Genomic DNA, 25622 nt, shown 5'->3' with positions numbered 1-25622 from the left:
CTGTAAAAAAGGGGTTTGTAGTAAATGGCTATATTTGTGAAGGAGGAGGGACGGCCTGAGGAAAGGCAGGATTGTCCCTGCCGGTGTCTCAAGGAGAGAGGGGGTTGCTTAGATGGAACGAGGATCCTGCGTGTGTGTCCACACCACACACACACACACGTGTGTGCGTGCGTGCCTTGGCCCCCTTCCAGTCCTTCGGTAACCTCGAGCTGGGTGGCGGTGGGCTTGCGCTGGGGTATTTACGGTAAGGTGGCCACGGCGGCGGCGGCGGGTCCGTGTCAGGTGATCTGAGGCGAGTTGCCGCTGGCGCTGCCGCCCAAACGACGCCGCTTGCCCGGAGGAGGAGGAGGAGGAGGGCAGAGAGGCAAGGAAAATGCAACATGGCCCAGCAGCTGCAGCAGCGGCGGGGCTGTGAGGAGGGGCTGCCTGGCGCGCCCTCCGCGGCCCTGACGTGCGGGGACCGCGGCGAGCGCTGAGAGCCGCTGCCTCCCCGACGCCTTTAGCCCGGACGCGCGCACAGCTCGTCGGTTCCCCCCCCCCCCGGAGAGGGCAGCGAGACATGGGGCTCTGCTACAGCCTGCGCCCGAGGCTCTTCGGCGACTCCGGAGGCGGCTCGATCTCCAGCGCCGCCGCCGCCACCACCACCACCTCGGAGACCGAGCAACAGCCGCCGCCGCCCACGGCGGAACCCCTGGCCCGGCCGCAGCCGCCACTGCCCGGAGCCCCGGCCGGGGGAGGAGGACGAGGAAGGAGCGCGGGGAAAAGCGGCGGCGGCGGCAGTGGCAGCATCTGCAGCGGCGGGGAGGCGGAAGGCGGCGGCAAGGCGCGCGCGGTGGAACTGGACGGGCCGCTGCTGCTCCTGCAGAACGGAGCGGGCAACGGGGCGGCCCCCTCGGAGAAGGACAAGGGGCGGCAGCGGCAGCGGGGGCCGTCGCCACCCCTCGCAGCAGCAGCAGCTGCTGCGGCGGCGGCGCCTCAGGCCAAGCCCGAGTCGGGCTCGGCGGCGAAGCAGCAGCCGCTGGCGCTGCAGAGACCTTGGGAGAAGCTGCGCCTGGAGGAGCGGGAGGCGGAGAAGGAGGCAAGGCGAGTGAGCAAGAGCATCGACCGGGCGCTCAAGGAGCAGAAAAGGGAATACAAGCAGACGCACCGCCTGCTGCTGCTGGGTACGTAGCACCCCCCGCCCTGCCTCGCCTCGGCGCGCAGGTTGGGCTGCGGCGGCCTCTAGGGGTGGCCCCGTGGGAGTAGCGGAGGGGGGTTGCCCCGTGGCAGAGGGCGCTCTTCAGAAACCAAGGGGTGCCTGCCAAACCTCGAGCGTTCCTTCTTCTAGGAACTCTTTCCCCACCTCTTTATAAAAACATTTCCCCCCTCGGGTTTTGTACATCCCTCCTGAACTGGTTTCTTGCATTTGTCCAATCCCTTTTACTTGTTTCTGTCTTCCCTCTGAATTACCGGCTCTCTCCTCCCTGTGCATCCCAGTTCCCCGTCTCTCCTCTCCTCCAAATGACCTAGCTTCGTCACTTCTCTTCAGTTAGGAAAGTGGTACTATAATGTGGAACAGGAGGTGTTGCTTCTGAGCAGGAGTGTAGAAATCATGACGTTTCTCTGCTTCTCGTTGTGCGCGTGCCTTCTGTATTGCTATAATAAAAAATAAAAGCACATTTGTGTTGGTGTTTCAAGACTGTGAACATGTTTGGCTGCTAATAAATTAAAAATGTTGCAGCTAGAATCTATTAATGAGGATGTTTCCTTTTTGCTGCTGGACACAAGTGCTTCAGCCCCTTTGGAGATGAGGTGGTATGATTTTATGACTCAGAGTGAGCCAATGGAAATGCAAGACAATAATGGACTAGGTAATTATGGAAAGATGAGGAATTTATGAACACTACATAGAAGGATTAAAGCTATAATTTATAGCCTCTGTATTTATAGCCCTAAAAGGCTGAAGAAGATTGGATGAGGGTGGTTTTGAGAATCCATAGTGTTGGATTCTTGTACATCTTGTTCTTCAGATTTGCCCGTAGAATAAAAAGTATGTGTTAGAAACAGAGAGCAATACTCCAACAGAGTTTAATAGAGGTTTTTACCTCTGGATAAGCATCAAGTTGTTGTGAAGCTAACTCTGGTAGCTCTAGCAAAAAAGATCACTGTTCTGTGCTGTGTATATAAAGTGACAGGTTTTTTTTCAGAACTGCGAAGAAACCTGACCTAAAGTTTAGCAGTAGACAAGATATATATATATATATATTGCAGAGAATTTACCTGATGGCCTCAGAGTAGGCCTTGGCAGAAGGGGATGTGGGTGTGAAAGACCCCATGTGAAGTGTCTGAATAATCAATTATTCTCGAATTGTATAAGTTCTTTTTCTGAATAATATCAAGCACTTGTTGCTGATTTCTAAATTAATAATTATTAGTTCTCTCTAGAGCCTCATTATAACTGCTGCATTTACAGTGTTAATACTCTAGGGATAGTTAAGTGAAACATCTGATTTCCTTGAAGAAATAAATTATCTGGCTTATTCTTTTGAGTAGCAAATAGGTATTTGCATTCCTGAGGAATCCCAAAGTAAGATTAGAACTCCTTAATTTCTATTACATATAAAATGGTATGTATTACCATTGAACAGTAGCTAGATTGTACATTACTTTCTTCTATTTATCCAGAATTACATATAACCAGCAGATTTCCCCATAAACGTTAAGAAGGAAATAGATATGTTAAAAATACTTCAACTTGTAAATGTGCCAGAGGTGACTGCCAAAACAGGATCAGTTCTAAAAATAAAGCATAGGCTCTGTTATTGTCTGGAAGTTTGTAGTACACACAGTAGTACTCATTAGCTGGTAACCAGAAAAATCCTGACAGTAGGTCTCTGACTAGTAATAGTTTCAAAGTGTGATTCTTTAAGCACTTACAGGTGAAACTCGAAAAATTAGAATATTGTGGAAAGATTCATTTCTTTCAGTAATTCAACTTAAAAGGTGAAACTAATATATGAGATAGACTCATGACATGCAAAGCGAGATATGTCAAGCCTTTATTTGTTATAATTGTGATGATTATGGCGTACAGCTGGTGAGAACCCCAAATTAACAATTTCAACTTGGGGGTTTTCATCAGCTGCATGCCGTAATCATCACAATTATAACAAATAAAGGCTTGATATATCTCGCTTTGCATGTCATGAGTCTATCTCATATATTAAACTCCAGTAGCTAATGAAAACAGTTGCTTACATAAATGGACTTTTCCACGATATTCTAATTTTTTGAGTTTTACCTCTAACTAGCTACACTGTGAAAGCCAAACAAATTAAAAATTGAGATGGCTGCTCCACTGCTGCTTTGGAGAGTGGTGAAAGGGCCTGAGATGCAGCCAGTTATGTGGATGATGGATAAGTCAATAGAGCAGATTTAGAATTAGCCACACAGCTGATTGATGGAAAGTAAGACTTTCTCCAAGGTTAGCAGCTAACTCCATAATATGGTCTATGCCCCAGTAGTAGTATGTGTGGTGAAGTGGAGCAGCTTTCCTGATACCAGCTTCAATTACAAGGTTGGGATGTGGCAGTGGCAATATTGGGGCTGTGAGGTTGCACAGGTGGGACCACTGGATTGGCCCTGCCCATATAAACAACAGTGACACCTGTGTCAGGAGGGCAGCTCCACCCCACCACATGCACTACCACTACCATGTCCAGTGTGTGTCTTTAAATGTATGTTTCACTGCAAGGAGAAAGAGAGAACATATTGGACTGTCCTAATTAATTCTGGGAAGGTGTTGGAAGGCTGCATTTAAGGCCTACCTGTCCATCCACATTGAATCCTTGTTTCACATGCAGACTGCCATGGCAGCTGCATAAAAGCAAGAATAGTTGCCATTAGTGCAGTACTACTGATAGCTACTTCTGCTGGCCCTTCCTGTCTTCTGGAAATGATGTTGCTATGGAGCAGCCACTTAGTGGGAGATAAGGGTGTAGATGGAAAAGGAATTGAAGGTACCATTGGAATGTGGTGGAGAGGACTGCTTCTTCACTGGTGACAGATGCGGTGGGGGGCAGAAGTGGGTGCCACCACTTGAGTTTCTGCTGTTCAGGACCAGTGCTTCACCCTGCTTCAGCAATGGGTTGGGCCTGAGTCCTCTGATAATCTTACTTGCTTTAGAGTCAATTCTGCATGTTGACCAAGTATGATAATGATACATATATGCAGTATATGTGATATTGTTTAGTGTGAATATTCTCCAAAATTTACCTTTGTTTTTCTTTTACTTGTGAGACACATTTTCTGTTACCAACCTTGTTAGAGTAACTGCTTTTGCTCCCTGAGGAATTACAATGGAATGGAATGTTGTGGCTAATCGGTTTCTGATGTGGAAAATGTTTTTTGATAAGATAATAAGTTTGAACCAGTCTTTAGTTGAACTAGTTACCATGTTATGCTTGGAAAATAATTTCCCTGTTATCTGATTGGATGGTGCTTTCTTCTCATTTGACAATCTCTGGCAGGGTATACAGTAAATATTTTTGCTGCAGGCAGATTAATTGGGATGCACCTACTCTTTGTGGTGCATAATTACTGAGCATGTGTGGAAATGTCTTTGAGAGACAGATGTGTGGCTCTATTCAAGAGGCAGGAGAAATGAACAAGATGACTTTCTGGTCATAATAATAATAAATATCTTGGTGTATATATATTATGGAATATCTGAAATCTGGTGCATGTTGGCATTTAAATAAAAATAATTTTATTATTTATACCCCGCCCATCAGGCTGGGTTTCCCCACATGTGAATGTTGGCTCTCATGCATACTTTTGTGAATGTTGTCAGACACTGTATGCCCCTAAAGGGAGGAATTACACTTCTATTTTCAGACATGCACAAAATTAACCTGAAATTATCAGTAATCATTAGATACTGCACATTCACTAACACATATTTAGTTCAGTTGCATTTTTCCAAGTGAAGACTTTGTTGGCTGCATTTCCCATGTACAGTTACCTAGGAATAAGGGACCTGCTTATGCGTTAAGATGAATGGGATTGTGCTGCAGGTCATTCACTCTGAGCTAAAACTCTGAGCTAAAATTTTCATTTCTGTATTTCTATAGGCAGCTGTCCTATCTGTCCCTGTGGGTCATTCAAAAGTAGCTTCTCAGTGTAGAGTGGGAAATGGCCCATGCCCCCCCCCATTTCAGGGCTCCCTCCTCCCAGCTTAGCAGTCAGTTATCATTCCTTAGAAAAGACCCTGATGTTGGGAAAGATTGAGGGCAGAAGGAGAAGGGGACGACAGAGGATGAGATGGTTGGACAGTATTCTCGAAGCTACTAACATGAGTTTGGCCAAACTGCGGGAGGCAGTGAAGGATAGGCGTGCCTGGCGTGCTCTGGTCCATGGGGTCACGAAGAGTCGGACACGACTGAACGACTGAACAACAACAACAACAACAACAACAAATCATTCTGTGGCCACTAAGCATGCTCAATCCTTGTTGGGTTGTTTGGGGCTGGCGTCTGTTCCTCAGGGGTTTTTCTAAACAATTTTTGTACTTCCGCAAACCTTGGGGTTATCCTAACTTTGCTAATATCTTCTTCATAATATGATACTGTTGCGGTTACATTTTAGAAAGTAAAAGATAACTAGATGGCTAAACTGTGATAAACTGAGTTCCAGAGTATGAACTATCAAACAGCAGATTGGGTAGGAAACCAACTTACATGTTTACTGTTATTTACACATGTAAAGTAATGGCAGTTTTCATTGCTCTTTGGTCATGTATATAGCTGGCAAGCATCATTACTGTTTGAATGATACTACCTCCCTTTATTGGATGCATTTGTAAACATTTCTGCCAGAGCTGGATCTTGTAAAATTTTAATTAACCTTTTCCACGCAGGGAGCCACTTTCTAAAGCTACCCTACAGTTGCCTTACAGAGATGTGTTACAGTATAGTTCATGGATAATTTCATCTCCTGAAAGAGATACATTTAAATTGTTAGACAAAATATAGCATGAAACATATTTTATCTGTTTACTTGTTGCATATAATACATTACTATTTAAACAAATCATGTACAGATTTAAAATCTTAAAAAATGAAAATGAAAATGAAAAAGGAATGTTTGAAGGTGGCAATTACACACATGCTTTCTTGGGAGTAAGTCCCATTGAGTTCAGCGGGACTTGTTTTTGGGTAGATATATTTGGGATTTCATGGCTGGGTAATTTACACAGTATTGCTACAGTAAAAGTAACATTGTTTCTGACAAATGTAGAGATAGTAAGATGATTGTGTTAAGCACTCTCTTTTCCAGCTAAAAGCCATTTTGCATTTCTAATTACCGGTAACTTCCCATTCTACAAAGACATTTGAAAACTGTTCATGGTAACTAAATTCTTCAATTTGGAAAGCCCTAGAATGTATTTGTTTTTTTGTGTTAAAATTGGCTTGTTGAGGGAAAAGCCTTTCAACAAACCACTAAGCAAATGTGAAAAATTGTTTTTTTGTGTGTGTGTTTTTACATTAATTACAGCTTAGAGATATGCAAAAGCCCTCAAAGGTACCATAGTTTCAGTTGAAGAAGGGCAATGACCAGAATGAAATAAGTTTTAAAATGTATCATCAAAGAGAAAAATTGAAGACGGGAACCGTTCGCATTTGACTATGCCACCTTGTTATCATCTCACAAGTGTCCATGACAGGAATGCCATTGAGCTTGCAACCAGCCTACATTCACATGAAGGTGCCAAAGTTTTTGCATAGGCTGCTGGCATTTCTGCATTTACAACATCATTTTTTGGATTTTAGAAATTCCCTTGGAATTTATTCTCCTAATTCCTCTCCCCTTTCTGTTGACATTATCAAGAATATGCCCTATCCTTTGGCAGTCTTTATATTTTACCTGTATTCATTTGTGTGTCTTTTGGCATTTCTACATAGATGTCTTCAACCTTAGGTTCCACCCTTGCTGTTCCATTTACATCTCCCTGGCCTGCTTGTCTCTAGTAATTTTGCATTGAATGTGCTTTCATTTTCTACAGCACAGCTGGGAAAGCTCAGGCCCTGAAAGCTGAATGTGGCATTCTAGACAATTTCCCTGGTCCTCAAGTCTCTTTCTAGGCTGTAACTGCTCCCAAACCATCCGTTTCTCACTGGCCCTGCTTTGAACCCTCCATGAATGTGTTTTCCTGTCTGGAACTTTTATTTGAACTCTGATGATGCCTTTTGCTTGCCTGAATGGATGATGGAGAGGGGTGTGTGAGTTTGTGCAGAAAGTAGCCTGCTGTGCAAAAGTACATTTTTACATTCACTGCTCTACTGGGTTTAGTCTCTCGCCCCAACTACCTCTGAAATGTGGTCCCTGGAAGGTTGATGCAAAGGGAATGTGCCCTACCCCTGCTCTAAAGCTTAATCATGAAGGGAAAAGAGAGATCTATAGAACCAGGAGAGAACGAAAACCTGGTAAGGATAGTGGAAAGGAGCTGAAAGAGGATCCAGGAACAAAGACAAAGGAAGAAACAAAGAAAAAAACTTCCTTCCAAGATGGTGTTTTTCTTTTGTGACTCTCCTGTCTGACATTCCTTTTGGGGATTGTGTATGCATGACCTGGGTATTTTTATTGTGACTTTAGTCTGATGGATTATAGGTTATTGGGATTTATTTTATTGAATTATAACTAGTTTGAAGGACAGAGTAAAAATATAAACAATTTCTGGTACTTGTCTTGCCATGAACACAACATCACTGAAATTTCCTTCTCTTCCCAATTTTCTTATCCAAATTTAATATGTTGCTTAATTGCTGCCTGTTCCTCAATAGTGTCTCCGCTTTTCATATCTTTCATTTGATACAATTAGGAGTCTAACCCACTTTGAGTTTTCCCTTCTCATGAAAAGTAAATGTTCTCTTCACTTGCCCCACCTGTCTCATATATATTTCCTTGGGCAGTTATAAATTCTGCCCATCTTTCTGACATTTGGTGCTTCCACACTAGCCTATTTCTCTGGAATTGCCATCTCTGGGGCAGTCACTTTTGCCAGAATGTCTGGATGATGTCATCATTATCCCACTGCTTTTGCAGTGTGTTTTGTTCTGTATTTTTCATACCAGATTTGTGAAAATCTTTTTTGTAATAAAATGTGGATTACATGAGTCGTCTAATGTAGACAGGCAAACCATTATGAAACTTTAAGGGCTCCTAGCTGGTTCGGCCCATTTTATTCTTCCTGGTGATGACGGTGGGTAGGAGATTAATGATGAATAGCCTATTTTTGCATTACAGTATTATTAAAATGATATGATAGAAAATCCGTTATTAAGGCCACCTCTACAGGAACAGGAGCTGACCTTGGGTTATTAAGAGGATGCTATTTATTAGTAATCATTTTGCTTTCTGTTGTGTCATCCCATCCTACCTTCATCATCAGGGACATGGGTGGTGCTATAGTCTAAACCACTGAGACACTTGGGCTTGCTGATTGGACGGTTGGCAGTTTGAATCCATGTAACAGGGTGAGCTTCCCCTTGCTCTGCCTGAGCTCCTGCCAACCTAGCAGTTCAAAAGCATACCAGTGCAAGTAGATAAATAGGTATCGCTGCGGCGGAAGGTAAACGGCATTTCCGTGTGATCTGGCTTCCGTCACTGTGTTCTATTGCGCCAGAAGCGGGTTAGTAATGCTGGCCGCATGACCCAGAAAACTGGTGGCTCCCTCGGCTTGAATGAGAGATGAGCGCCACACTCCATAGTCACCTTTGACTGGACTTAACCATCCAGGAGTCCTTTTACCTTTACCTTACACTCATTATGAACTGATATAAAGGGAAGAACCTGTAAGGAAGAAACTTGAACTTTGCTGGCAACATTTGGACCAATTTTGTAGGAGATTATTGGCTATATATAGAAAGGATATTGCTGGGCAATTTGGTGTTGAACCTCCATCTTAATTTCACTTGCATTAATTGTGGAAACCAGTGTTTCAGCTTGACTAAAGGGCTCTACTGTTGCACCCAAGCTTGTTTCTTTTCTGTTTCATTCTTTATTATAGCTTTTTATTGTATTAATTCTAAGCCAGGCATAGGCAACCTCGGCCCTCCAGATGTTTTGGGACTAAATTCCCATCATCCCTGACCACTGGTTCTGTTAGCTTGGGACCCTTGGAGTTGTTGTCCCAAAACATCTGGAGGGCCGAGGTTGCCTATGCTGCTCTAAGCTTTCCTTTTTAGAAGGAATGATTTTGCTCCTTTATATCATTCCTGCTTTGATCTCATTCTCTCAACTGCAATTGTTAATGACCTTACGAAACCTTGTAGCTCTACTTGATTCCTCATCTGCTCCTGTTCTGTCACTGTCCCTTAATACAGATTTGTTCCACGCTTTTCTTTGTTAGTTCTTTAAATAGTAATTGTTGTCAGCACACACCTTTCTTCAGTGATATAGTCTATACACGTCCCAAAACGTGCTTTAATAAATTTGCCTGTTTTAAAACCTTTCTTGTCCATGAATTACCAAGTGTTTTAGTTTTGTTAATGTAGTTTGTATTAGTTAGATCCTGATGGTGGCAGCAAATATTAAGAGAGGCAAAAGTAACTTTCTCTAGAAAATGTTTAATGCATATAAATTTTTTTCTGCCTGTAACAGAGCCAATGTGGAGATTGTCTTTTGAGGCTCCAGGATAGTAGCTGATATTTGTAATAAAGCTAGGGTTTGAAGTTTAGTGCTCTCTTGGAATTTGAGCTAGTTAAACCATATCCACTTTGGAGTGGCTTCATATGAATTTTAGATGCCAGATTAAGTAACCATACTTTTAGAATAAGAATATTTGATGTATGAATAAACACAGTTCTCTGAACTAAGTATTTTCCACATAAGAGAACAATGAAAAACATGATCAACGGCCAGTTTCACCTTATACCAAACTTTGGTCATCAGAAATCATCAATCACACAATATTTGCTATATTGACTCAAATATTAAGATTCCCTTGCCAATATCTGGTGATAAGTAAGAACCTTCAAAATTCACCAAGTGACTCCTGGAATGTATCTGAATGGAATTCACATTGTTTTGACAAGAAATTCCATGGGTTTCTTATGGAATGTTGTACAATGTGTTCGCCACTGCAAATTAATGTGCTTAAATGATGGGCATTGGTTTTGTGCCCACCTTCCTGAAGTATAGCTGTGATGGTCATCTTACAGAAGAGCTTACTATTCTAGTTAAATCTAGTAAGACAGTTGGCTCATGATTAATTAATTTTGGCAACTGCTACTTCACGTTAGTAGGAATAGGACCTGAACATCCTGCCCCACCGAACATCTACCTAGAAAGTTTAAACGTAATGCAGATGGTAAACATCTGCCTAGAAAGTTTAAACGTAATGCAGATGGTTTATAGAAATACCTTAAGTTCTATCACTGAATTATTAGAAAAAATGCCTATATGTGCAGGGCGCCATGTGTGGGATTAGATATAATAAAACATAAGTAAACTTTAGGGTGAGAAGCTGCTGTTTGGATAAGTTCAAAGATTTTCAAATTAATTCCACAGGCATTTCTTTTATATTACATTTAATTTTAACATGCTTAACAGATCTGATCTTTGAGGCAGTGGTTTGTTCTGCTTAAAATTCTGAGCAATTCTGAGACAGTTTGCCCAAAGGAGCTTAACATCTTGGAAACTTTCAATTCTGAGCAATTTGACCCCAAGGGGGGGCAGTTCTGCTCTAACAAAAACACCCTTGATCCAACTTAAAAGTACAGTTGTAAATATTTCCCCAGGACAGAGCTCAGAAAACCTGGGAGTATTTGTACACCCACACAGAGCCAAGCCTCCCTTGAATGATGCAAAGAGACATGATGGGAAGAGAAGTTCAACCTTCATGTCTTCATCTTCCATCCAGTCAAAGTACTGTATTGCCACTGTAGTGGGGGCTTCCTAGGTAAAGTTTGCCAACATACATTCTTTAATTCGACCGTCAGTCGGAAAAAATCATGTACTGAATTAAAATATAAAAACCTTGTGCATTCAGTGTTTTGTCAAAAAAATACATTTGTACTGAATTAAAATAAAAAATAAAACCTTTGAAGGAACTTTGAAAAAAAAAGGAAAACATAACCCACAATGGAATGGAGCTAAACAGATAGCCCCATATCAATACAATCAATTAAAATCTTGTGATGCTTAAAAGCTAAAAAGAAAAAAGAAATTTAGCCACCTGGGAGGCTCTATTTCTAGTGACATTGTTCAGTAAGTATAAAATCTGTCTTTCTCTGGATAGAAAGCTAAATTGATGTAAAAGTGGAGCTATAAGGTTTTGCCTGAGTTCTACATAGAGAGGACAAGTCAGAAGAATATGTTCGGTAGACTCAACCACGCCCATAGTACAATGACAAGGTGAGAAAACCTTTCCTTTGCTCAAGCAGCTTCATTTTAAGGCAAGGAGCTGGTGTTGCAAGCTGTGCCCCATCCTGAGGGAAGCAACATTGTCTTGATGTGGTGATGGCCACTGATAGTATCTCTTCCCAACTCCAACTGGTAGGGAGGGTGGGGAGAGAAAACAGGTATGAACATGGAAGAAAACCAACATGGATAAGGTCAGAGTGCTAGCTTGAGGCCTGCTGCCAAGCAAGTTTCTATGTCTAGCCAGGAACAGGCTTGGAACTGGGTGATCTAGTAAATTAGGAACATCCCACTTAAAGAATATCCCTTTCCCTATAAAATCACCATTGAGAATGTTGATAAAGCATTGTAAACTATTACATAACTGTACAGTCTTTTTGGTTCAAGATAATAGAACCAAGTTACAGGCTGGGTTGAAACATCATATCATAATTTTATTATAGTCAGTAGAAATGATATAAATGGGCAATGAATACTTCTGGTGGGCAATTAATATATCATGTGACACTGTAGCCTCAAGCAGCACTTAAGTCCTGCATGTTGTTTTAGAGTCCTTGCTTTGTTTGATTTAGCCATGTCAATTACACCTTGCATTCTGTTATATAGTTATTGTTCAAAAATGTATTGAATATCCATTTAGTTCTGTCTTTGTTACAAAAGATCTGTGAAATAAAACAACAGTTGACTCACTGCTTGTGCAGGGACTATGTTTAAGGGAATTGCACATAAAGCTGAAATCACATATACCGGTAGTCAGAATAACTCCGGAAGAGTGCGCGCACACACACACACACACACACCCTGGAACCATCCCTACATTCCCAGAGCTGGCTCACCAAGAGAGCCTTGTCCTTCTGCCCCTGCTTTGCTTACTGAGCTCTAGGAGGCTCTCACCAGATCTCATGGGGGAATCTGCTAGAGCCTACTTGAGACCTTCCCCCAGCCTGGTGAGCAAGGTGGAGAGCTTAACAGCTGGGAAAACCTGGCACAGAAAGAGCTTTTAAGCTCTTCACCTTGCATGCATTTGCTTCATGCAATTTTAGCTGGCCAGCCGCCAAGCATCTAAAACTGTGCTTGTGCATGTTGCGAGTCGACTGTTGTCAGAAAAGGGCTGCGTTACTACACAAAGAATTGATTGCTAAGAGGAGAAAGTTTAAATAGCACTCAAACTGTAGCACATAATTTATCTAGGTCATCCCTATGGAAAAGACAATTTGAATTGAAAATAGAAAGATTAATTGTTCTGAGGATTATTTTGAAGTGATCTATGAAGCACATAAATTCTTTGTGACATTATGAGTATTAATTCTTTAGACCAGGGTTTCTCAAACTGCTTAACGCTAGTTTAATTCTCATATGCACATGTATGTGCACCTATATGTGCCTGCACACATACCCCTCAGCTAGTGTTAGTTATGTCAGAGGGATGAGGCCAAGCAGTTTAAAGGAAATGGCAGATGAACTGGCATGATGGGAGGTTTCTTCAAGCTGACCAGGAGGGACAAATATTGTGTAAAGCTGCAGGTATGGCCACATTGGCAACCCCATATCTGTCAAAAGAATAGATGAGGCACATTTCTGCTTTTGTGCACTCAAGAGTATTACTTTATAATCTCACATGAAGATATCTGCTAATCAAACTGACTTAATAGCTAAGGGATTCATTGCTTTTACAAAAAACAGAACTGATGCCCTTAGGCAAAGCTTTATTCTTTGCATTTAAGATATTTAGGATTGTTGGCTGGACTTAAAATAAATTCATCTTTGATTTCTGGTGCCACACTACTTAATGTTCATGCTGATGTATCTGCCTGATTTTATTAAAATTTCCTCACAACTCCATCATAGTATTAGGCTTTGTGATTTGCCAGAATAATCCTCATACATGTGCATTCCCATGCAACATGCTCCGGAATGCATCTCAGAATGGATAAAAATTGATCAAATTTTAATTTTTAAAAAATAATTATACTTAGTATTTGTATTTACAAAACCATTCTGGTTTAAAATAAGAACTGATTTAATATAGAAAAATGTGTAAATAACAACAACAACAACAACAACAACAATAATAATAATAAATTTATTATTTATACACTGCCTATCTGGCTGGGTCTCCCCAGCCATTCTGGGCGGCTTCCAACAAGATATTAAAATAAAATATTCTATTAAGCATTAAAAGCTTCCCTAAACAGGGCTGCCTTCAGATGTCTTCTAAAAGTCCTGTAGTTGTTTTTCTCTTTGACATCTGGTGGGAGGGTGTTCCACAGGATGGGTGCCACTACCAAGAAGGCCCTCTGTTTGGTTCCCTGTAACTTGGCTTCTTGCAATGAGGAACCGCCAGAAGGCCCTCGGCACTGGACCTCAGTGTCCGGGCAGAACAATGGGGGTGGAGACACTCCTTCAGGTATACTGGACTGAGGCCGTTTAGGGCTTTAAAGGTCAGCACCAACACTTTGAATTGTGCTTGGAAACATACTGGGAGCCAATGTAGGTCTTTCAAGACTGGTGTTATGTGGTTTCGGTGGCCGCTCCCAGTCAGCAGTCTAGCTGCTGCATTCTGGATTATTTGTAGTTTCTGGGTCACCTTCAAAGGTAGCCCCACATAGAGCGCATTGCAGAAGTCCAAGCGAGAGGTAACTAGGGCATGCACCACTCTGGCAAGACAGTCTGCCTAGTTAATGCACACTTGTTCAGGAAATATGTTTCAAGAGAGATGATGATTTGAATCTACCCTGTTATGTATGCATTCTCTGCTGTGGCAGTAAGTAAGAGGAAGATTTATAAATTACTGTCAGTTGCTGTTACAAGAAATTGTTTGATACATGACAGCTCAGTACTAACTGTTGCTGATCCCAAACACAGTGATCATATTGGTGACTGTGCTGTGCAGAGTGTAGTGCATACCCTGTATCTCAGTTGCATGTTGATGCACAACCAGTGTACAACTTGTTATGGCTCTGGGGAAGACTCCCGTCTTCAGGGGAAAAGGCTGGGGATTAAGAGTGGGAAATACCCTCAGGGCAATCCCCAGATTTGCATAGCTAACCAGATGGTGTCACCTTAGTCTCTTCTGACTCCGTGGACACATGTTCAGAAGCTGTAGTGCCACAGTCCTTGGGGACACATTTCAAACTTTGTAAAAGTGCTGTGGGCACCAGTCACAAAATGGTGCTGTGTGGTTTTTTTTGGGGGGGGGGGGATAACATAGAATTAGAGTGCAGTTGACTACTTCATGCATGCTGTGAGAAGTCAACTATGTCTTGCTGGTCCTGATTGTGGAGATCACACAATATTGATTCCCCCACCTCCAATAACAGGGAGCATTCCCAATATCAGGAAACACACCAACACATGATTAAGTTCACCTGATATTTTCCTACATGAAGATTATCTCTGGATTGGTGGGCGGGGGAGGGGAGACTGATTGTTTTTATTTTGATAAAAATAATTTGTGGGGAACCAGTGCAGCCCTTATTCTCAGTGTTTATGTGTTGTATATAAGTGTGAATGTTTTTCTAACTATACAACTATACAGTTTCCATTGACTTTACAGGTATGGGTAGTAGCTTGATACTAGAATTACTCAATTTTAATCAAATCATTATACTTCATAAATCCCAATTTATCAGTATTTGACAAAGTGATCTGTAAGAATACTGAATAATCTGTTAAAACTTGTTGCTACATTTATCTCCAGCACTAAAGTAGCCAAGGTAGCAAGGATATGTGTTTCAACTTTTGACATTACTGTAATGTTAATGTTTGAACAGGAAGGAACAGGACAGTCCAGCACTTTTTCTGCAACTGGTATGGAATTATTTCTCTCTCAGGGTTTATAATTAGTCATAGCAAACTGATGATGGACCAATTAGTTGACACTGAGTTCCTCCTCTGTGTTAATGATTTATTCTCCTGTTCTTACTATTAAGCTCCTATGAAACTAGGAAGACCTTTGGTGGTGGAATGGCAATAAAGTATTTTTAGGAGCAAAGCCATTTCAAGAGCAAACCTCAAAATCAGTTGGTCTCTCCCAGAAAATTCTGGAGGAAGCCTCTTGGATGCCTCTTCTGAAGGGGCATAGCTAGCCAGGCTGGGGACAAGATAAATGGAGTAGCTTGAAAATAATCATAGTACGTAGAAGAAGCAATGGTGCAATTTTTTAAGCCTATATTGTGACTGTGGCCATGTGGTGAAGTCTCTTTGAACAGGTGAAAGTAGCCTTAGATATTTGTATGACAATTTTAAAAATATCTCAGAACCATGTGCAATTGTTAGCTACTCACTAAAACAGTAGAGGGCATTCTTCATCTTTTGTAACTCTACTGTCTTGCTTCATATCAAAAATTGCTGAATGCATTTTCCTGGCTTGATCTATATGTTTTCTTATTGCGTAACACTCTTGGTGCTGTACAGACTGCATCAGCTGGAATGCAGGAGATCCCCTCCTAAACCATGCACTAGGAAAAACAATTTTAAACTAAAATCACAGGTGCTGATGACTTGCATGGTGGATGTGGTCCTACCAGGCACACTTGAGTAGCTTGTGTCTTATCTGTTCTTCTCTTCCATTTATTGGCTTTGTACATGACCACCACCCATTCCCTATTGCCAACACATGTTCACACCTTTAAGTACTGCAGGAAGGGTGGGTATAAGTGTAATAATGAATTAATAAATAATGGAAAACAACCCCTGCTGGATTAGAGCAAATATCTGTCTTGTGCAGCATGCTGTTTCTCAGCAACCAGCCAAATAGAGGCTTCTCCAATTCCACAAGAAGGGCCATTCTCTTGCTTCCCAGCAACTGTTGTTCAGAAGGGTACTGCCTCTAAGTCTGAAGGTTCCAATAAGTAAAAAGAGAAAAGAGTGACATATGGTCAAAAGTGGTCTGTTGGAGCCTCTACAGATCTCTACAGATGAAAGCAAAGGCTCATGACAGATAAACAAAGGCCAGGTCGAGGTGTTTTTGAACTGAGTCTTTATATATCTGATCTATTAGCACATAAACATTATGGTATGGTTGCTTTGGGAGCTCTCCTTCACTGCAGTTGTTGAATTTTTTTTTTAAATAATGAGAAGTTTAAAAACAGCAATGTGATGACTTGGTGAAGAGCTGTTGCAAAATTGCAAACCATAAACCCTCAATAGTCAGCACTTGCCACACACATCTATATAGGACCTTTGTGACTGCCACTGTTAAAGAAGCAAGGTAAATGCACAAAGATGTATGCAAGCACAGCTTTGTTTATTGTGAGCACCACAACATTTTCCATGCTCTGTTTGGGTTAAATACATGGTTTATTTTGCAGCTGTATTTTGCTGCAAGCCCGCACCAAAAATTTGTGTGTGTGTGTGTGTGTGTAATTATTCCTTCTGAGATACAGCATGATAATAGTATTGTATATCATATTTTATAGTTTATACAGATGAGATGTTGTGTATTTTCATTAGAAATAGTTGCTTACTAGCAAAACATATACAGAGTGCAATTGTAGGCAGGAACTACAATGAGTAAAGAGACCACCTGGCTCTTTCAGTGTCTGTAAAGCCTGTGCAAACAAATTTACCTCAGTTGGTCCTTGAATTATCCTTTTTGATGTGGCATCTCATAGCAATACTATCTTCTGTTATTTCAAGTTACCCATCCACATGCGAAATTTTAGGATTCAGTCCAAGGCCTATGTTCAAACCGTCCTCCAGTTATAAAAATCACTGCTTAACATTCGCTATCAGCACATCTATCCAAATCTCTGCTGCTGAAGAGAGTTAAGATAAGGTAGAGATGGCTCTCTGCTGGTGGGGTGTGTGTGTGTGTGTGCGTGCATGCGCCTCCGCTTCACCTGCCAAAAGTGCAAGCAGTTGAGAAGCTTCCAGTTCTTCCAGATGGTAGCAAAGATAGGTCCCTGAAACGAGGTGGGCTAGAGTGAACCCATGGATCTGTTGGATGGGAAGCTGTTCCAGCTTCCTGAGAAGGGTCAAATCCAGACCCCTTGGCTGTGCCACCCTGGAGCTCCACAACAACAACAACGAAAACCCAACAAGCCATCTCCCTTGGTGGGACAAGGATCATAGTTTGGAATGCAGTGGTCAATCTGCCATCCCACTGCTCCCCAAGCTGGGTTAAAATCGCTCTGCCCCTCTTCATCTAGCGTTACAATGTTAGTATAAGGCTAAGTTATAAAATAATTCTAAAGCAGTGACATTTTGTATGCATTATTGTTAAGTGTTTATAACCCACTTTTCGTTCAGTATTTCAATCCCAGAATGGGGCACAATGAAATGAAATACAGTAAAAAGATAATGTATGAAAATTACAGAATCCATAAAACAAATCCAATAAATAACAAATAATTGTTACTCCATCACAAAACTAAGTAGCATTGGGCTCAACAATTAGAATTTCAAATTAAACAAACACCTTGGAAAAGAAAACAGGGCATGTAACCAACTAAAACAACCAACTGACACACAAAACTACATTGGTTGGGCAAAAAACACTGGGCTAGATACAGCTTTCATCTATAATTGTTGGAATTTCTGTTATGTATTTGATCAGACAGAATGTACTGTTGTCTATTTAAAATTCATGTACATGCATGGACACACAATTCTGCAGTGTATTAACCTTGCATTTCCCCCCTCACCGTGGTAATCATGTACAGTGGTGTTCCAGACTGTTAAAATAAGTAAGATTTTGTTAATTTTTGCTGGTGTGTATTCCTTTTTGCCAAGCATTTGTTTCTGGATTTTGTTTCCTCACTGCTAGATCTAGAATATTGTAGCCAAAGCCGTGGATATATAAAATGTCCTTTCTTCTCCTTCAGAATAATTTTGGTTTCAGCCTATGCGATTTCTCCATTGAAAGGGTTCTTGGGCTTCTATCTCCAATACCTCTAAGGAGAGGAGAGCATGATTGTGTGAGGCAGATGCCACACTGCTGTTCTGTTGCCTGGAAACAGGTGCTTGGTTACTTGGTTAGTGATTGTCATGCATTCTTTCTCTTCTACATTTAAAGCATTTCACTTCTGGAATGTAAGATTCACAAACATAGTTAACATTATCCGAGAGCTGATTGCTGACCTGCAATTGTTTTAATACATAGGCTTTGGTCTCTAGCTGTTCAGTATAGGTGTAAATGATAATGTTGTGGGAGCTAGGTTCTGTACATTAGTTGGATGTGGACTTCATCTATACATTGATGGGAGACTACTGCAATCTCATTTAAGCCACTTTCATTTGTCCACAAAAAGAGGAACAAGCATACTTAGGGAAAAATTAATTTACTGTAAAAAATTTTTTATCATTTTTTCAAATTACAGGAAACATGCATGAGATTGCTCAAAATATATTTTGAATGAACATAGAAAGTTGCCTTATTGTGTCATATTGTTGTTCCATCCTGGTCAGTAAAAAATAAAGAAAGATAAACGACCCCTGGACGGTTAAGTCCAGTCAAAGGCGACTATGGGATGCCATGCTCATCTCGTTTCACGCCAAGGGAGCCAGTGTTTGTCCACAGACAGCTTTCTGGGTCTTGTGACCAGCATGACTAAACCGCTTCTGGCACAACAGGACACCGTGATGAGTGCCAGAGTGCACAGAAACACCTTTTACCTTCCCACTGCAGCAGTACCTATTTATTTACTTGCACTGGCGTGCTTTCAAACTGCTAGGTTGGCAGGAACTGGGACAGAGTAATGGGAGCTCACTCCATAGCGCAGATTCGAACCGCCAACCTTCTGATCGGCAAGCCCAAGAAGCTCAGTGGTTTAGATCACAGCTCCACCTGCTCCCATCTTGGTCAGTATACACTGGCAGGCAGTGGCCCGCCAGCATTTCATGGGATACTTGCAGCCTTACCTGGATTCAGCACTGTCACTGGAGGTTCAGGTGGCCTCAGTGGTTAGAAGTGCCTTTCTTCAGCTCTGGCTGGTTTGCCAGCTGTGACCTCTTTGGGACTGAGATGACTTGAACACTGTACTTCATCCTGTGATAACTTCTAGATTGGATTATTGCCATGTTCTGTATGTACAGCTGCCCTTGAAGATGACCCGGAAACTTCACTTGGTGCAAAATGCAGTAACCAGATTACTGGCTGTGGTTCCATTTAGATCTCATACAACTCCTGTTCTAGAACTGCACGGGTTGCCATTTCATTTATGGTTCTAATTCAAGCTACTCACATAAGTGTTTAAAGCCCTAAACCGCTCAAATATCACAAAGAGCACCTCCTTCACTAATACCCTCTTGGGTGGTGAAATGAGCAGAGGGAGCCCTCATGGTAGTTTCCCTACCCTCAGAGGCTTAGGGGGTGGCAGCCCAGGAGAGGGCATTCTCTGTGGTGGTCCCTAAACTGTGGAACTTCCTCCCCACAGAGGTGTGTCTGACACCTTCATTATACAGCTTGTGGAGAATGATTCAGACATACTCTTTACCCTAGCCTTTGACACTTCAGGACACTCCTTATTTTTGTGGTTGTTTTAAACTGTTTTAAGTGTTGTGCTTTATATTGTAACCCAAAACCAAAACACCAAACTGGCTAATAGATATATGAAACAATTTACTCAATCAGAAACAATTTCTCCTCCTGAGAAAAACCCCACCCCACCTTCCCACTATATATAAGGGTCTGGTGACTTCTGTTTCAGTGTATCTGAAGAAGTGTGCATGAACACGAAAGCTTATACCCAGAACAAACTTAGTTGGTCTCTAAGGTGCTACTGGACAATGTTTTATTTATTTCACCTATGAACAGAGTTAACCTCAGCCAGTTGTCCTGTTCACCAATGAATCCAGGAAGTGCCAATGTCCCAGTAAACCATTTTCATATGCAGGCATGATTTTTTTTAATGTTCCATTCTGCTACCTATGAGCTACATAATGTTATATGGCCATAGAACGTTATGTGATAACCGGGTCTTTGTTTTTATAGATTGCTTCTTTTCTGCCTCTTACTGCTCTTAATCATACCTTTCTGAAATCTTTACCTAAAACTTTTGTTGCTATCACTTTCAGTTTAATACATGAGAAATGCCATAATGAGTCTTGTACGAAATCGTTTGTATACTACCAAACGTGGCAACGTAGCTTGCTTGGAAGGTTGCTAAACATCACAAAACAGGTGCTTATACATCAGTTTTCTTAATCTCTTTCAAGAATCTTTGAGTGAATTAAAGAAAACCAAGTATCTTAATAAAAATAGCAATGGGGGCTGGGAGGAATTGTGTGTGCAGTACTTGCAAAAGAGCTTACTATAAGGAAAGTGAAGTCCTGGTACTAATAGCAAAAAATAAATAAATCATGTTTTTGCTATTTATTTTTTGCTGTTTGGCATGTTGACTCAGAGAGAAAGTCCTCAGACAATTTGTTTGTTGTGCTTGGATCATCACGGGGTCTATTAGATCATCTAATTGAAAAGAAACTACTTTGTTATGCTGGCACCTCTCCAGTAATTGTTTGTGCCAGAGCCAAAAAAAAAAAAAAAATCTGCCTGTGACAAAAGTCTACTGCATAGCTTTTAATTGTGATCCTGGGTTCTGATGTTGAAGCAGTTCAGATGGAACACCAAACCATGGTTTAGGCATTACATGTCCTAGCCTTGGGTTTGCATATTTCTGGGGTTTGGTCTTGCTTTCCAGTTCCGGTTTGCATGTCAACTCCAAACCAATGTTTGAGTGATATCGCGAACTGTGGTTTGCCTCTTAACAAGGAACGATGAGAGGGGAGCAAAGTACAGCAGCTGATGTATCTGGCCTGGTTGATCTTGTTGGTTAATTAGCGAGTCATAAAATAGGTTTTGTGAAATGTTTTAAAAATATTTATAAGCCACGAAACATCATATTCAAAACAAAACAAAACAAAACAAAACAACAGATAAAACCGTTATTTAAATAACCATTAGATAGTGCCCATCCTTCTGGGAAATTAAAAAGCTTTTAGCATATAATAATGCATAATAATAATAATAATAATAATAATAATAATAATGTTCTACAGGACCTAGTCCAAATCTCCATAGAATCAACTTCCAATGTATGCGGCATCATGGAGCCCCCAGTAGATGGTTGCAGTGAACAGGCAGTGAATAAGGTAGCCTCCTTGTATATCGCTTCACTGTTTGTGGGGAGACATTTATTTTACAATAGGAAAAAATGCACAGCCTGATTCCAGTAGACAGTTCTAACCCCGGGAATTTCATTCTTATGTGCCTTTGGAATACCTACTAGAATACACCTTAGTTTTCATCAGACCATTGCATGAGTGTTCACCTTGTTTTCATTGTTGATCCTATTCACTCCTGTTACAGTTTAGTTTTAATAATGTTGATTAAAAATAAATAAATTGCATTTTCCCATTTTAGCCAAGTAATTGGCATTTCAAATATACTCTTGTCCTGGTGTCCCTAAGAAGATAAGCTTAGATCAGCTAAGTAGGATTATCCTGCGGATAAGCCCTTGCAGGACCTCAGGCAGGGTGGTAGCAGGATCTAACCCTGCAACTGAGCTGGTATTTAAGCAAGGTTCAGGGAAGAGAAGGCATTAAAAAAAAATCATGTGTTTCACATCCATCACCAGTCATATCTGGATGTGTAAATACCAAGATAGAACATGACAGGAGGACACTGCATCTGTGCAGCCTGGGTGGTTCCAGGCAGAATCTGACCATGCAGAATGCTGGGTTATGGTTTGATTGGGAAACCGAAAAGGAAAGTAATGGCACCTTAAAAAACAGATCTATTGGTTTGTAAGATATTGTGGAATGGAGTCCAGTTTAATGTGTACGTAATGTGTACATTGTGGGACAAATATGTACGATCTCCGCAAAAGTAAAATAAATTTGTATTCCTGAGCTTTTGTCATCCAAAAATAAATCTGATTGAAGAGGATCCTATCACTTTTGTTATGAAGCACATTGAGAATAATACAATTTACAAAGTTAATAGCCTGTAAAAAAAAAAAAAGCATATGCTGCAGATAGCTGGCATCGCTCCTACGACAGCCCAGTAGAGGGAAGGTTTTCCTTGCTCTGGCACTTTACTTAGCTTCTGTGCTGGGCACAGAGGTGGGATGAAACACCTCATCTCTCCTCTGCCTATTTGCTCACTCACCTGCATGCAATTCTAGGTTGCCTATGGCTACCAGGCTAGTACTGAAGTACAAGGCTGGTAGAATCATAGAATTGTAGAGTTGGAAGGGACTGTGAGGGTCCTCTAGTCCAACAACCCCCTGCAATGTAGGAATCTTTTTGCCCAATGTGGGATTTGAATCCATGACCCTGATATTAAGAGTCTCATGCTCTACCAACTGAGCTATCCCCCATTTCATCTGAACCAGGAGATGCTGTGGTCTTGAACCGGTGCCTAGAAGTATTGGTAGACTTGATGGGAAAAGGACGAACAGGTATTGAGTGAGTGTGACTTTATCTTTGAGAGAATATGCTAGGTTATCAGTGGTAAACAAATTATTTCTTGTTTTTAAGCCCCACCTGAAGACAAAATTGCCCACTCCCTGCCCCTTCTGCTGGTAAAGACCTAGTCTGATAGTTGTCTATTCAGTCTCTTCTTTCAAGTCACCTTTCATGACACCCAGATTCTGATTTGGATTTCTTCATCAAATTAGAAACCTAGCATTGTACACATTAAGATCAACTAGTCAACCATTCCTGTAATTATATGTCAGAACATAGATGGCTAACTTCAAATAACATTATATTTTTATCATGTTACAAATAATTTAGAACAGATCCCAGACTGAGGCAATAAAAGTTCCTCTGTTTCAGTGGAATTGGGTTGATAGGGCACAGGTGAAGTGGCTCTCTGTTTTTACAATGAAGAATGTATTAATATAGAAAATTGCTTGTGCTTCACATCCCTCACTGATCACCTGATTAAGAACACTTGTCTTTGTGAAGCATCTCTATACTAAGGAAACCCACTGCAAAATTGGGGCTTCTCACTGTGTATGCGCACTGCACAGGTCGTAATTGGCATTGTGTTAATCACGAGTAACCATAGAATTCTAGAGTTGGAAGGGACCCAAGGATCATTACAAGGAACATGATATTTCATCCCAGAATTTCATACCCAGAATTTTTCCATTTTCTCTTTGTCACTGAAACAAGCACACCACAAATTCTATTATCGAAAGTAAAATGCTTATTAGTAGAGCTAGAAATTAAATTCGGATGGTCAATTCCAAATGAGGTCACCCCCACACAATACATTTAAAGCACATTTGCAGTCATACCTCTGTTTGCGTTTCCTGCGGGTTGCATTCGTCACGGGAATACGAACGTGCCGAACCTGGAAGTATTGGAATGGGTTACTTCTGGGTTCAGCGCTTTGCGCATGTGCAGAAGCGCAAAATCACACTTTGTGCATGCGCCGAATTGCACCGCGCACATGCACAGACCGGCACTTCAGGTTGCGCTCTGCTCCTGTGTGAACGGGGTTCTGGAACGGATCCCGTTCGCAACCAGAGGTACCACTGTATTGAGCACGCAGTGCAAGTAGATAAATAGGTACCGCTCTGGCGGAAAGATAAATGGCGTTTCTGTTCGCTGCTTTGGCTTCACCAGAAGCGGCTTAGTCATGCTGGCCACATGACCTGGAAAAACTGTCTGCGGAAAAACGCTGGCTCCCTCGGCCTGTAAAGCGAGGTGAGCGCCGCAACCCCAGAGTCGTTCGTGACTGGACTTAACTGTCAGGGGTCCCTTTGCCTTTAAAAGCTGTGCCTTCCCCCCAAAGAATCTTGGGAACTGTAGTTTATCCCTCACAAAGCTACAATTCCCAGCTCCAAGTAATGGAGGCACAACTCTGAATGGATCATGCATTCAACTCAGATCATGTATTCAGTTTGTGTTGTTAGGCTTTAGTACATCGAAGGTGTATCACATTCTCATAGGATCATGCATTATATTTCTGACTCAGTGTAAAAAGGCTTCATCTCTACTGTAGTTGATAGCGACATACCAAGTTTCCAGGCGACTACATGCATCTTGTAAAGTAGCTTAGGCTGACATTTCAAGCTTAATAAATGTCTTAATCTTTTAAAAAGTGCTTCAGAACTCTTTAATCTGCTGCAGCAAAAATTTGCAGTGGTCTATTTTCTCTTACCTAGTACCACCTAGTGTTTCGTCAAACCAAAGCTGTAGCAAGTGTACCAGTGTAACGTTTTGTCTCACTACTCTGTTTTTCTCTGAAAGGGAAAAAAACCCACACATGTTCGTATTGTGAAACTATAAATAACCTTAAAAAAAAGATTTTTACAGGTTCCTGTTACATTGCTTGTTTTGAAATACTGATCAGTTCTCATTCCTTTCACAAGCAAAACATATTAACAACTCCATGAATGCTTAAGAAAACTAAACAGAGAGTTCTAACTGTGCTATTAGCATTTGAAAACAATATAGAATAATAAAGGATGAGCAGTAGGAGAAACACTAAGAGATTAAGAAAAGAGAAAGGGCCCAAAATAACTTAAATATAGACAAGCAGGAGATGGGGTAAACAAGGGGTCTGGTGGAAACTGGGAAGGGGAGAGGTTTGCAGGGAAAGTATAACTACCGGTATTCTCTGTTAACCTCTAATAAAATTGTGAAGAGCAGAGACAACACAATTTCTAAAAGGTTGAAGAACAAGAAGTGAAATTATTAGACTGACCAACTCAATTCATTGTAAACTTCCTCCTGCTATGCAAATACCCCCCCCCCAATCATTTTTCCTGGGTTCAAACAAGGAAGTATCTTTTTCTTGTCTTGCAGGGGCCATCCAGTCTTGGAAGAGATTTTTTAAAGTTGTAGAAGCTGGAAGGCATATTCAAATTCTGAACAACATCAGTGGTGTATCTGAATCCAACATGCACAGATTTCTAAAATTCCATGTTTCAAACTATACATGTGTTTTCTTTTGCTGTCAGTATTAATCAAAGGCTACAATCCTGTGTACTTTACATGCATTAAGTCAGTTAAGACTTAAGCATCTGTAGGATTGCAGCACTAGCATAACATACGTGCCATTTATTTCAGTGGCACTTGCAGGTGATATATTGAAAAAGTGAGGGATCTGGACTTGGACTTCCAAGTAACTTGTTGGTGCTGACTCAGACTAAGCAAGGGTGACGTTGCCTTATTTTATTCTCTTTTTCTATACAATAAAATGTGCAGCTCATAAAACAAAAATAAATCGGTATTGATAATTGAAAATCCTACTGTCCCATCTT

At 41.3% G+C, this 25622-nt stretch overlaps 1 protein-coding gene across 1 annotated transcript in view; it reads left to right on the top strand.

Moving 5' to 3' along the window:
- Positions 1-559: 559 nt before the first annotated feature.
- Positions 560-25622, top strand: part of GNAL (G protein subunit alpha L) — a 121218-nt gene continuing 96155 nt past the window's right edge. Inside the window, exon 1 of the mRNA XM_033154875.1 lies at positions 560-1163. Coding sequence (XP_033010766.1) covers positions 560-1163 — 604 coding nt within the window. The remainder of the gene's footprint in view (positions 1164-25622) is intronic.

Source organism: Lacerta agilis, chromosome 7 (assembly GCF_009819535.1).
Source record: "Lacerta agilis isolate rLacAgi1 chromosome 7, rLacAgi1.pri, whole genome shotgun sequence".
In the NCBI taxonomy this organism is placed as follows: domain Eukaryota; kingdom Metazoa; phylum Chordata; class Lepidosauria; order Squamata; family Lacertidae; genus Lacerta; species Lacerta agilis.
Note: the sequence above shows the minus strand (reverse complement) of the source record. Positions and strands in the feature narration are given on the sequence as shown.